Below are 13,577 nucleotides of genomic sequence, written 5' to 3' on the forward strand. Positions count from 1 at the left end.
CATTCTCTGACAGGCTATGTCAGATTTCACAAAAGTACAGGTGCCACTCTTGTGGTGAAAAGAATTGTGAAGTGTGTGTGGTTTGGGCACTGGAGACAGACAGTAATAGATGTAGCTGCAATCTGTAGTTCTGTCAAGAATAAGAGGCCTGGTTTGGAAGACTGCAAGTTATGGTAAACATCGTTTATGTTTGTGTTAATGCCACAGATGTTAGTAAAATGGATGCGAAAGTGAGTTTTTAGTGAAGAGATTCACTAAAGAGACAGAGGGATATAGTTGGGGTGTGCAATGAGAGAAGATGACTCTTGAACCTGACATTCATATGGAAAGAAACTAGTCTTCATGATCCCCATATACCATTACTCAGACTCCCTCTCCAGGCACAACCTAGCAGAGTATGTGGCATCAGAATTATGCATCAGTTGATTGAGAAGCCTCCTGACTCATTAGTGACAGGTTCAGGTCCACACACTAACTGGAGGCTGGTCTAGAACCCTGCTGTTTGAGATATAGTTACCCTCAAAATGGAGGAGGTTATTGATCCCTGAGTATGTTTATCATAGCCTTGAAGGGCATCACTCACAGCACGTGCAGGGGGGGGGGGCTGAAACCAAACATGTCATTTATCACTACAGACCTCCAATGAGCCAGGCGGTAGTATTTCACTAGTTGATGAAAAACACCTACCACATAGTGTCTAGTTGGCATTTCCTCCAACTAGGAAAGGTATCCCTTTGTAGTGGAAATACTAGTTGGTATCACCAGAGCCCCATTTGTGGAAACAGACCACACTGTGGAATGGTGGGCTTGACTTGACAAGGAGAGCTGCATGTTGCACATCCCTGTCCATTAGTGGTCCAATTATTATTAAAACAATCATTTTTACAAGAATTTACTAATTTTTTTTTTCATAATGTTATTTACCTAGTTTGTAGATAATTAGTTTTAATTATGATGAATGAGTATTCCAACAAAGTACTTATTCATCATAACTCACCTGTATGCAAATATCTTAACAATATTAAATAGAAATATATATTAAATAATCAAGATGTTCCTTTCATTTCTGAACATCTTTATTTCTATGCTACAGTCAGGAAAACTGACAAATTTATCCATTTAATACGATTCTGTATAAATTATAGCATATAAGAAAAACAGATATGATAATAACTAATTTACTTAAGAACACTATATAAGTAAGTGCATATGATATAAGGAAACAAAGCAAAGCCTAAAGTCCTAAATGTTAGATGCACAGAACTGTCTGACATCTAGGAAACACTTATCTCAAAGCCTTCAAACCTAATGACCAAGCGGACCCAATCACTACATTTCCTTTCTAAAACGACCACACTTATTTGGAATATAAATAATGTATTCTGACATTTTGGTACCTTACAGTTAAATTTTTCATGGAAAATTTATAAAATTACCAAAGTTAATGAAAGGAGACATTAAACAACATGCAGATTGCCTATTCATCAAACTATGTCAAAAATGATATTAACAAAACTCACTGCAATTAAAGTTAAGAATGTTTAAAATGGCTTTGAAGTGTTCTTTCCCTGCTGATCCTATTATCAAACATTAAAGAGTATGAAATATTCTGCAATACTAGACTTCTCTAGTAGCTAACTACCTAACATAAACTGCATGCAAAATAAATGAAATAAGATTTTTTAAGTATGAATGAGTATATTGTAAAATCACATTTCTCACCTTGCAAATACATTCTCCTTCACATGTTGTTCCATCTAAAGTTCCAGCAGAATGACAAGGACATGGCTCACACAATGGATAATTTTTAAACCCAACAGCACACTGGCTGCAAGAAGGTCCTGTAAAACCAGTTTTGCACAAACAATCTCCTGGATTCTGAAAAATAAAATGAAGAAATAATTTCTATACAGATTATTTAAGAAAATTATCTAATCAGACTAATGCAATACTGCCTTTTTACCTGAACTTAGTTTGTAAATTTTAATTTTATATACATTTATTTTTTAAATTTTAGCATTACAGTATCAGTAAAAATACATTAATGAACAATATATTTTTGAATCCATCTTTCCTTCATTTTTAAAAAATTAAAAATGAAGTATTATTCTGCTCATGATTCAATCTATCAGACCAAGCTGATTCAAGTACATTCTACAATGAGCAAAACCTAGCATTCATTATTACAGTAAATTATTATTATTTTTATTATTATTACAGTAAACTATTAATCAAAATTTATGTGTTGGTGCATGGCCTTATTAAAGAAGACCCCAGTTCTTGCTGTCATGGAACTTGGGAAGATCAGCTAGTGGAACATTCCTTAGTTAAATTAGGCTATAAAATGTGGATGGATCCATAATATCCCCCATTTCAGTATCTCACTTATGCAAAATTGAAACCTTTCAGCTTTATGATTTAACGTTTGACAGTTATATTTAGCAAAAACAAAAATTTTTATTTTATCTTTTCATCAAAAAAGAGCTTAAAGACTTCATTTTTTTTGGCAATGTAAAACAGAAATAGATATTAAAGATCCATGCTACTCAAAGCTGAATAGCTGAAAATATGGAAACTTGAAAAGTTTTGAATAAAGACCAGAGAACTTATGAGTATACAATCCTTGCCATCAGAGTTGTCTTCATATGGCTTTTAGGCTCTGAGTAGCATGTATCTTTAGTCAAATTATTAATCAAATTTGATAGTTACTCTTATGCACCAACTGCTGTTCACTTATTAAAAATACAACTCTCTGAAACAGGATTGTTTTGGTATTGAATAATGGTTCTTGTCATTTTAAGGTTTCTATCTTATCTCTGATAAGAGCCAGTAGTTTGAAACTGCTGTCATGTCAGTGAAATCCTTAATCAAAAGAACAAATAAAAAGTGAATATATGCATGCCTGGACAGTGCTCATATCTTAAGTAGTGCAAGCTAATGCAACTCCAATGCCGAGGATCATATTTTCAAAGTTCTTGTGTCAATTTTTGAAACTTTCAAAGTTTCTCTATATACATAATTGACTATGAAATAAGGATCACTCTTTTTGCATTTTCATGTGGTTATATAGTTAGGTAAAGTATTATTACACTTTTTTTTTTTAATCGTTCTCCATTCTGCAATTTGTCCTAAATACTGAATATTCAACCAAAACATACTGAATTAAATTTTATAAACAAATGTTTTGAATAAATAAATACACACTCATTAAACTTTTTAATCAATTTTTAATGAGTATTTTTTCCCAAAAAAAACATTTGTTTATAAGATTTAAATCAGTATGCTTCAGCCAAATATTTTATGCTTTGGCAAACTTTTAAACCAAATATTCTATATTTGGTAAGGATGCACTAAACCATGATTTGGCTAAAGCATTGATATTTGAACAAAATACTCTAAAATAAATTTTATAACGTAATGTTTTAAAAGAAAAATACTCATTAAAAAGGATAAAAATTTTAATGAGTGCATATATCAGGGGCATATATTCAGGATGTGCTAGATGTGGAGTACACACTCATGGAATAGCAATATCGCCAATATTATATTTTTGCATTTGTTCCCGTTAGAGACTCCCCTATTGTTTCCTGGCTTCGCATGATAATAAAATTAAACACAATATACTAATGCTTCATGAAGAGGACACTTTTTAACTTATAAACATTGCATCATGTTTGTGTTAATAGCCCAGGTCACAAATACAGACACCTTTGAGCCCTTTGAACAGATGGCACAGCAGGTCAGATTCTTGGCATTCAAGTGGTTTAAAATCACCCAGAAGGCAAAGTAGGGTGTGCGGTGAGACAATAGCACCTAGAAATCAGTGGTTGTGATTCGTTATCGTGTCAACCAATCCAACTGAACATTGTCATTAGGTACTGTTTTTTGTTTTCTGAGTTTCATCTGTTTTGCATGCATGAAACATGAACTGACTGGTTAGAACACTGATATAGACAAGCAGTTTTCTGTAAATAATTTACAACTTTTTCCCCATATTTACAATGGGAAACAGCATTGACGATGTACTGAATGTCCAGTTTTCTGCCAGAGCCTTCACGGATTGTATGATTATAGTCAAAGGAGGTTGGAACTTGTTTATACTGTAAATAAGTAAGTAAAATAAGTTATTTTGGGTTTTTTTTAGTTCAATCCAGAAAATTAATCATTTACAAAGTGATTATTTTTTTACAATTTCTGTGCACATTGTATGGCTGCATTTAAAAATCATATCAAAATTCAAATTATCTGAGTCTCATTCTAGTATTTGCCAATGATAATCTAATCTCATCACATAAATGGTGCTCATGGAGCATTATACTTCATTTGACCTTCATGCTTTCCATATTTAAAATTATATTAATTGATAAATTAAAGTATTCAAAGTAATTTTACAATTAAACACATTGGACCAATTAAGATGAGCGCTGATGCATTATGCATTCTTAAAACTTTCATACGTCAATAAAAATGCAATCATACAATCGAATTGATGTGATTTTGCACATTTGCATTTGGCAATTTGAAGCCTGGCATTTGATGAGAACCAACAGCTGCAGACAGTTGTGAAAAATAATCAATGAACTAATAAAAAGGTGAATATTCAGACTTCTGGGTATAGTTCATGTCATTTAAACGGTGCAAAGCAAAGCGATTCTGAATGTTATGTGTTCTCATAAACTCTCTGGCAAATTTTCAAAACTTTGGTGCGGTGTATTGCTGTGGCTTGCGAAGTCACAGTAATACACTGCAGCAAGTTTAAATTTGAAAGACTATTCATAGAATCTACCTCAGCCCTAAAAAAAACGTGCCAAACCTCAACAAATTTGGATGCATGAGACTGCCCCAAATTTGGGAGACATACATCATGAGAACATCAGCCCAACTGCCAAGAATATCTAATACAGCCCGCTAGGGGGCACCATCAGGACTTTAGAAAAAACAGTAGTCTTCTCTCTTCGACCTCATTTGCTGTTTTAGTGCCTGCATGCATGTGTCTTAATCTTAAGTTCCCATGAAGATGGCAACGTGATGTTGTAGAAATATAGGAAGTATATATTAAAGTTTATTTTAATTTATATTCCACTTTACGTTGCGGAAATTCCTTAAGTAATTTAATAATCGTGTACACCAACATATAATAATCGTGTACACCAACATATAATAATCGTGTACACCTTTTAACAAGAATTACATTAAAGGCAGATAAAAAGGAATAATAACATTTCAATGGTGTAAGCGACAGCTACACCATTGAAATGTGGAATTGGTGGTGCTGCTGTCACATACGCACAGTAAAATTTGCATAATCCTTTTTACCTGCATTTACTGCAAATATTTGACTGCTTTCAGCTCTGCCAGCGCCAAAATTTTCCCTATTGGCGCCTTTTGGTACTAAATCTTTTTTTTTTTTTTTTTTTTGCGGAATTCATCTACCCATACCTTCGAAAGTCTCAATATAAAATGTGGTCTCATTTCATGTATTAGTTTTAGCTACAGATACCTCCAAAGAGGGAAAGTTAATAAACGGCCACCCTGTATTTGATACTTTTGAGACTGCATGATATAGACTTTTGAGACTGCATAATATAGACTAAAACATCACCATAGAAAGTACCTATCACAATCGAAAAGTCTTTGGATGTGATTGCACGGAATAAGGGATGGCTTTCCCTGATTTTGGTTGCATTTGCTATAAGCCACGTAATAGAAATTTTTCTGCTTCGGCTAGTCAAATATCGAATCTTTTTGCTGATTTAGCCAAAGCCAAATATTTGAAAAATATGCTGAATACCAAAGCAAAAATTGAATATTTGGTGCTTCAGCCAAATCATGGTTTGTTGCATCCCTAGACTCCATATTAGAAAAACATGTAGCCAAAATTTAAGGATGAAAATTTTTAATTAATTCAACATTAACTGACAAACATATATTTCAAGGTATTTTTGTAGGACATATATTTTTGTCCTACAAAATTCAGTGTGCTTAAAAAAATTTGAAAACCTATTTCCAGTATAAACCACAATGAAAAAATAAAGTAAAAAGTGTTTTATTATATGAGTTTCCTACACACTATGGAGTACTTCATCAGGGAAAAAAAAGCCATTTTTAATTTGAAAGCATACAGTAATAGAATGATTTTTCATATATAAGCTGATGATGACAGATTCGTCATTAAGCTGGTGATAATATCATATCAAGATGTCATTGTTTATCTGTGCTGTGTAATGGCTATCATAACCTAGTTTTGAGTATCTCACATCCTTTACACAAGGTGACCACAGATAATTTAAGATAAGGCTTTGATTTACATTACACTGTGTTGACCATCCTGTCATTTCAGCAGCTTCTTTAAATTTTTAAATACTGCTGTTAAATTCAATAAATGTCATTCTTGTGAGTGGCTAAATAACCTGATATTAATAATATGAAAAGCCAGGCTTGACTTGTGAGCTCTATTTTTCTCTACACTTTTGATAGGTTTTCATGTGAATTTCCCCAAACATTCAATTTATCAGAATGAGGCTGTTTGGAAGGGCAACACAGAAACTTTTTATCATAGGTGTGAAGGCTGCTTCGATACATTAGCTATTTTATCAATGATGTTTTTGATGTATGGTAAAGTAACTTCGCCTTCATAGTTAATGTTTGCTTGCATGTGTACTGAGTCATTTGGTGCTTTTTGTAAAATGCTGTTGATAGTTTTCAAATTGTAACTATTCTTTAGAAGCACTTCTCTGAGGTAATCTATTTCCTTTTTTTTTTTTTTTTCTTTTTTGTTATTGTGTCTAGATGTGGTATATGCTCTATTTCTTTATGACAGCTCACTTCTGTAGGGTAATGATGAGAAGTAGCATGTAAATATCTGCCAGTCTTAAATTTTTTATTGCATACCAAGATAGTATGTTTTGCATATCCAAGAAAGAAAGTGTCATGTTTTCTTCAATTTCCTCTGAGAAACAGATTTTATGGTTTAAGATACTTAGAAGTAGTTTATAGCATGGATTGTGATGTTTTAATGATACTTGTGACATAAAGACTGAATAATATATGCACGCAAACACAAGAAAGATATTTAATTAACCAAATATTTCGGTCTGGAAATAGCAGACCATCTTCAGTGGCACTACAAGAACAGTTTTAAAAAAATACAAGGTGGAATATTAACAATAGATCATTTAAAAATAGAACAAGCCACGTGATGTTATATCACTAAGTATTAAAGGGAATATTTTTAAGCAGAGACATGATTGAAATAAAGATATTAATTAATAATATTAAATAACATAAAATTAATATGCATTAATGAGCTATCCTAATTAGACTTTCCCAGATTTTTGATATAGATATACAGTCATTCCGATTCAGGTTAGAACGATGGAGTAAGGCCTCTACACTTTCTTTGGATAAACATTCAAATTTATAATGGGATCTATGTAAGAGGCGAGTTCTTGACCAAAGGATGTTGTGGTTAGTTTCAATTCCGTGCTGAGCCAATCCAGATTTTTCAGGCTTGTTGTGATGAATGGAGGATTGATGTTCTTGGATTCTTTTTTCAACAAGTTTTTTGTTTTTTGACAAGGATGATAACAGGAATCATAAAATGTCTTATCAGAAGAGCCAAAACTAATTGTTCTACTTCTACTTTTCTACAGAAAGAACTTTCTACTATCCAACAACACATGAAACTCAATGGCTTTTCCAAAAAGAGTACTCAACATCTTCTCGATTCTTATAATTCACCACAAAACAACGAAGATTCAATATGTCGAGTTCCAATTCCTTACATCTCCGGGATTTCAGAACCTATCACAAGAATTCTGAAGAAATATGAGTTAACAGCTAAGTATTCACCTATTAACAAATTATCTTCCCATTTTCCTTCTCCTAAAGACAAACGCTCAACTATATCTCTTCCTGAGTTTATCAAATTCCCTGCAACTGTGATCTCTCTTATTTTGGACAAACTGGACATTCTCTTGAAAAAAGAATCCAAGAACATCAATCCTCCATTCATCACAACAACCCTGAAAAATTGGATTGGCTCAGCACGGGATTGAAACTAACCACAACATCCTTTGGTCAAAAAACTCGCCTCTTACATAGATCCCGTTATAAATTTGGACATTTATTCAAAGAAAGTGTAGAGGCCTTACTCCATCGTCCTAACCTGAATCAGAATGACTGTATATCTATATCAAAAATCTGAGAAAGTCTAATCAGGATAACTCATTAATTCATATTAATTTTATGTTATTTAATATTATTAATTAATATCTTTATTTCAATCATGTCTCTGCTTAAAAATATTCCCTTTAATACTTAGTGATATAACATCACGCAGCTTGTTCTATTTTTGAATGATCTATTGTTAGTATTCCACCTTGTATTTTTTTAAAACTGTTCTTGTAGTGCCACTGAAATGGTCTGCTATTTCCAGACCGAAATATTTGGTTAATTAAATATCTTTCTTGTGTTTACGTGCATATATTATTCAGCATGGGTTGTGTATAGGGTTTATTTGGATCCTGGCCAGACAATGAAAATACACTTGTGTCCAAAATCTAAGGACAAACTACATTTCTTACCTTATATGAAAACATTTTCATGACTATAGTCAAATGTGGACAAATTTATTGCCAGCAGACTAATAAATTATATTATTAAAAAAAAAGTCATATAAATTTTGTGCAAATTAAATTGCAATACATTTTTGGCAAAAGTTACAAATTTCCTAAGAACAAAGTTAAGGAATTAATGTACAGTGCTTACATAAAATTATGTGGAGTGACATTTCAGTATGGATTATGTCCACCCCGAACTGCAATGCAGCTCTCACAACGTCATGCAATGCTTACCTTCAAATAATTCAGGAATTCTTGAGGCAAACTGGTCCACTCCTCCTTCAAAGGAGAAGTGGGTATGGATATGGCCCTTGTTTGTTTTCTGGAGAGGAATTTCAAGCAGCAATGCATCTCCCTATTGTGTCCCAAACATATTCTATGGGGGTTGAGATCTGAGGAGTATACTGACCACTCCAGCACTTTTAGCTTAGTGCATCCATTAAGCACAATGCCTACCCACACTATGACACCGCACCACCATATTTATCCCTTTCAAGAACATTCTTGTGATGGCAAGCAGTACCACTTTCATGCCTGTTCAAGTGTCATCTAAAATCAGAGAAAAGACTAAAATGACAACTCTCATCTGTAAAGAGTACATTAATAGTCACAAATGGTGTCTAGTCCAATTTTTTATGAATACAACACACTGTGAATAAAGGGACACAAACCTTTTGGCCTCTGGGCTTACAGGTCTACTTATTGCAGACATCTTGCCACAGTTTGTCGAAATATCTGTGTTCCTGACCTGCTGAGGTGTGTCAATTACATTTTCCTGTTATGACCAAAAAATCTGTCTTCATGGTCCATGATAGAGTGAGGGTGACCTCTAGAAAATATCTGGGGCCTTCAAGCTTTCCAACAATTCTTCCTCATGTGAAATCACTTACTGTATATGATGTCTTTGAGACATTACAAGGTCCAAGTTTGCAACTTTATTCCTTCACAAAAAAGAGCTTCCTTCAAACACAATTCACTAAGCACAGAATTTCGTGTTTCACTCTATTTCAGTGAATATTATGTGTGGTATTCACTGAAATAGAACTATAAGTTAATCCTAGGTAAACATTTAACTGACCAAGACTAATTACAGCACAGATATTTCAGTACACATATCATGAACCATCTTCAGTGTAGTATGATACAGTGGGAAATTCAAAATCAAACAATGATAAAGATACATGGAGAATGGACTTTTTCCTTGTATGCAGTCACAAGGCAACCAAGTAGCAATACTCTTACTAATAGTAAGAGTTACAAAACTAAAAGTAAGAGTTTCATTACTGATGAAGTAGGATATAGTGCATAAGAAACCAATAAAATAAAATAATTGTTACTTTGTATTTTTTCACTGTTGTTTAAAGTGAAAAGTGATTTGTACTGCTCCCTACTTCTTGTATAAACCATAAAACTACAACATTATTGAGAGCTTATAACAATAACCTCACTGGAGGAAAAAAAATTAATACAACTGTAAATCACAATTTTCCAAATAAGGCACAACCATATTAACATATTTTTCTTGCAGTGACTTCATTCAAAAATACTAATATGGTTGCCTTATAATACATCTCATGCTGCACTGGTTATTGTGCAGAATAGTCAGAGCCCTATTCAGGGCTTAGGCAGAGGGTCCAGTTCGAGAAGTATATTACAGTCTCGAACAAAAGTCAGTGATATTCTGAATGCCGAAAATGGAAGGTATAGGATTAATCTCACAGGGGAATTTTAGATAGACACATGGAATGTGCAGGCTCTACAGATAGGTATTCTTGATTGTCTAAAGAGAAGGAGAGGTATAAAATTGACATCATGGGAATTACAGAGATCATTTGGAATGGAGAAGGTCACTTCAAAAGACAGGATGGTAATCTGGTTGTTTATTCAGGAGGTGACTCAAAGCATTATGGGAGTAGCTGTGATACTAAAGACAGTGCAGACAAGATCCCTTTCTGGTTATAATCCTATTAATGACAAGATACTTTGTATTAGACACTGTGCCAATTATGGTAGTTTATGTACCCCACGTGGAGAGAGTGAGGAATTCTATGAAAACTTATAGACTGTTTTGGACTACCTACCAAGGAGAGACATACTTTACATCTAAGGGGACTTAAATGCAAAAGTGGGAAAGAGTATGAGAATTAGGCCTGAGTATGGCATGTTTGGCCTTGGTGAATGTAACACCTGTGGTGAAAAACTGTTGGAATTTGTCCATGCTAACAGATTAGTTATTGCCAATACCTACTTCCAGAAACACCCATGATGGACCTGTACTTGGACATCTAACATTGATAGGTCAAGGCAGACTGATTACATCCTGGCTCTCTAATGGTGGAGGACAAGCATCGCTGATGTGCATACTTGTCTTGGAGCAGACTGTGGTACAGACCATCAGATAGTAAAAGCCAAAGTAAGACTAAGACTCTGAAACCTTCAAAAGTCAGGCACATCCCACTAGACTGAATGTCAGAGTAATTCCTAGTGGATTCACAGAAAAAACATCAACTCAGCTGGATGATTTTTGGAGACTAGTGAAGGGAACTCGCAGGAAATGTTTTGGGAAAGAGTCAAGGTGATAATACAGGAAACAGCCAAGATGTATCTAGCCCTATAAGAAGACCAAGAAGCACATGGATATCAGATTCAATATGAGATCTAATCGAAAGAAGGTGGTTGGAGAAACAAAGAGACACAGGGACTAAAGAATATAAGAGATTACATAGAGAGGTCAGAAGAGCCATCAGACAAGACAAGGAAAAGTTTTATACTAGTAAATATGAACAGATAGTGTTCCAGATGAGGAAGCACAATTATAAAAGGATTTTTTAATTAGTTTGTGATCTAAAGCACAAGTTTAAGACCAAATTGAATGCTATTAAAGATAGGAATGGAGCGGTACTAACAGAAGAAATGGAAATCAAAAATGGATGGGGAAAAAAGACTATCAGGTTGATAGCTAACTTGTATAGTGAGCAAGGAGCCACAGTAAGAACATGTGTTGGACTGACTGATTGGCTTCAGGCTGGAAAGGGAGTCAGGCAAAGATGCTTACTTTCTTCCTACTTGTTTAATATCTATGCTGAGGACATCATGCGTGCAGCACTGGATGACCTCAAGACAAGAATTAGAATAGGTGACAGATTGATCAATAATCTAAGGATGTTGGTGATACAGTACTCTTTTATAATGACAAAGAAGAACTCAGACAAATTCTTGACAAAGTTAACAAGATCAGAAAGAACTGAGAACTTCAGCTCATTCCTAGCAAAACAAAGATTTATTCTCAAAGGAAATACAGACAGGGAAGCTCCTAAGAAACAAGGGTATCTTAATGGAGAAAGAATTGAGGGTCAGCAAGTTCTGGGATCCATTATTAATGTGAAGAGTAGGAATGGCTAAAACAACAGTAAGAGACCTGTCTAAAATCTTCATGTACAGCAGGCATATAAAACTCATTTACCTTCGAGGGCTAAATTAAGAATTATACATCAAGCCGTGGGCCGCAACAGAAAAAAAATCTCGAAATAAACAGCAAACAGATTTTTAATATTAACATTAGAGTATATAAGTAAAAAATACAGCCATGTTACAAAAATACATATAAAATATAAAGTTTACATATTTAAATAAAATTATACATATCATTTTTTTGAAGCAACTTGAGAACGTTTTTTATTAATGAAATCTTCAAAATTTGGTTGAATTTGTTGAGCTGTAGTTATTTTCAATATTGATTGCACATGCTGGTCTGTTAATCTTGATCATTCCACAGTTTTATTATTTTTAAAGTTGAAAATAATTGTTCACATAAATATGTGCTACCAAACATAGATAAAATACACATAATTGCACATAACACATTGGGGTACCAATCAACGATAAATAATTATTAAACTTTGGAATTCCAACATCCATATATTTCTGTTTCAATACGGAATCACACTGAATTTCGATTAATTCCTACTAAATTGTCGTCAACAGTTTCTACATCAATCGAGAGGAGAAGTAAATAGGCAAAACTGATTTTCATATTTCTTAAAATTTAAAAATCTTCTTTCGAATTCATTTTCTAATAACTTCATTTCTTTGGCATATTCTGAAAATTTCAATTTCAGTGATTTTTGTAATAATGATTGACAACATTCAAAATGGGATAAATTTTCTTTTTGAATTTGTTTTTTCCAAAGTAATAATTTCTGTTTGAAAATATTAATATTGTCATATAACATGGTAACTACTTGATGTTTGCCTTGTAGCTTAAGATTAGGTTGACTAAGGTGACTTACAACGTCAACTGAAAAAGCCAGGTCCTTTATCCATTGATCATTTTTTAATATTGCGCATTCATAATTTTTTGATTCTAAAAAAAATGGTAATTTTGTCTAGCAATTCAAAGAATTACTTTAAAAGTTTATGACCGGAACGCCATCTAATTTCTGTATAATAAGGTAGGTAGATCGCTATATTCACTTTCTATATCTTCTAGAAAGTTACTAAATTGACAATGATTAAGCCCACGTACACGAATATAATTTACAATTTTATTGACATTTTTTAGGAACAATATTTAAAACTTTAGAGAATAGTGTTTGCTGATGAATAATGTAATGAAAATGTTAAAAATTAAAAATTATTATTACCTTGTTCTTTGTATTTTTCTTTTAAATTTGTAATAACTCCTTTAACAACACCAGTCATGGCAGGAGCACCATCAGTTGCAAGACAAACTAGCTTTTTTAATGGTAAATTGTATTCATTCAAAACTTCCATAAGGGCATCAAAAATATCAACTCCGGTGGTTATCGTGCATAGGAATAATTTCTAGAAATTCTTCACTTACTTTTAAGTTCATATCACATCCACAAATAAAAACAGCCAGCTGATCGATATCCCATATACATCTGTACTTTCGTCAATTGCAAGATAAGCTTATATTTTTAAATTTCTTTAATT

At 33.2% G+C, this 13,577-nt stretch overlaps 1 protein-coding gene across 1 annotated transcript in view; it reads right to left on the reverse strand.

Annotated features, from left to right (window-relative positions):
* The window catches only part of LOC150101107 (laminin subunit alpha lam-3-like), a 789,889-nt gene that overhangs the window by 649,928 nt on the left and 126,384 nt on the right, over positions 1-13,577 (reverse strand). Inside the window, exon 11 of the mRNA XM_090402236.1 lies at positions 1,723-1,878. Within this exon, the coding sequence (XP_090258362.1) occupies positions 1,723-1,878 (156 nt within the window). The remainder of the gene's footprint in view (positions 1-1,722; positions 1,879-13,577) is intronic.

The sequence above is a fragment of the Typopeltis vanoorti genome, chromosome 12, assembly GCF_054136105.1.
Source record: "Typopeltis vanoorti isolate ZY-2024b chromosome 12, IOZ_Tvanoo_1.0, whole genome shotgun sequence".
NCBI classification, from domain to species: Eukaryota; Metazoa; Arthropoda; class Arachnida; order Uropygi; family Thelyphonidae; genus Typopeltis; species Typopeltis vanoorti.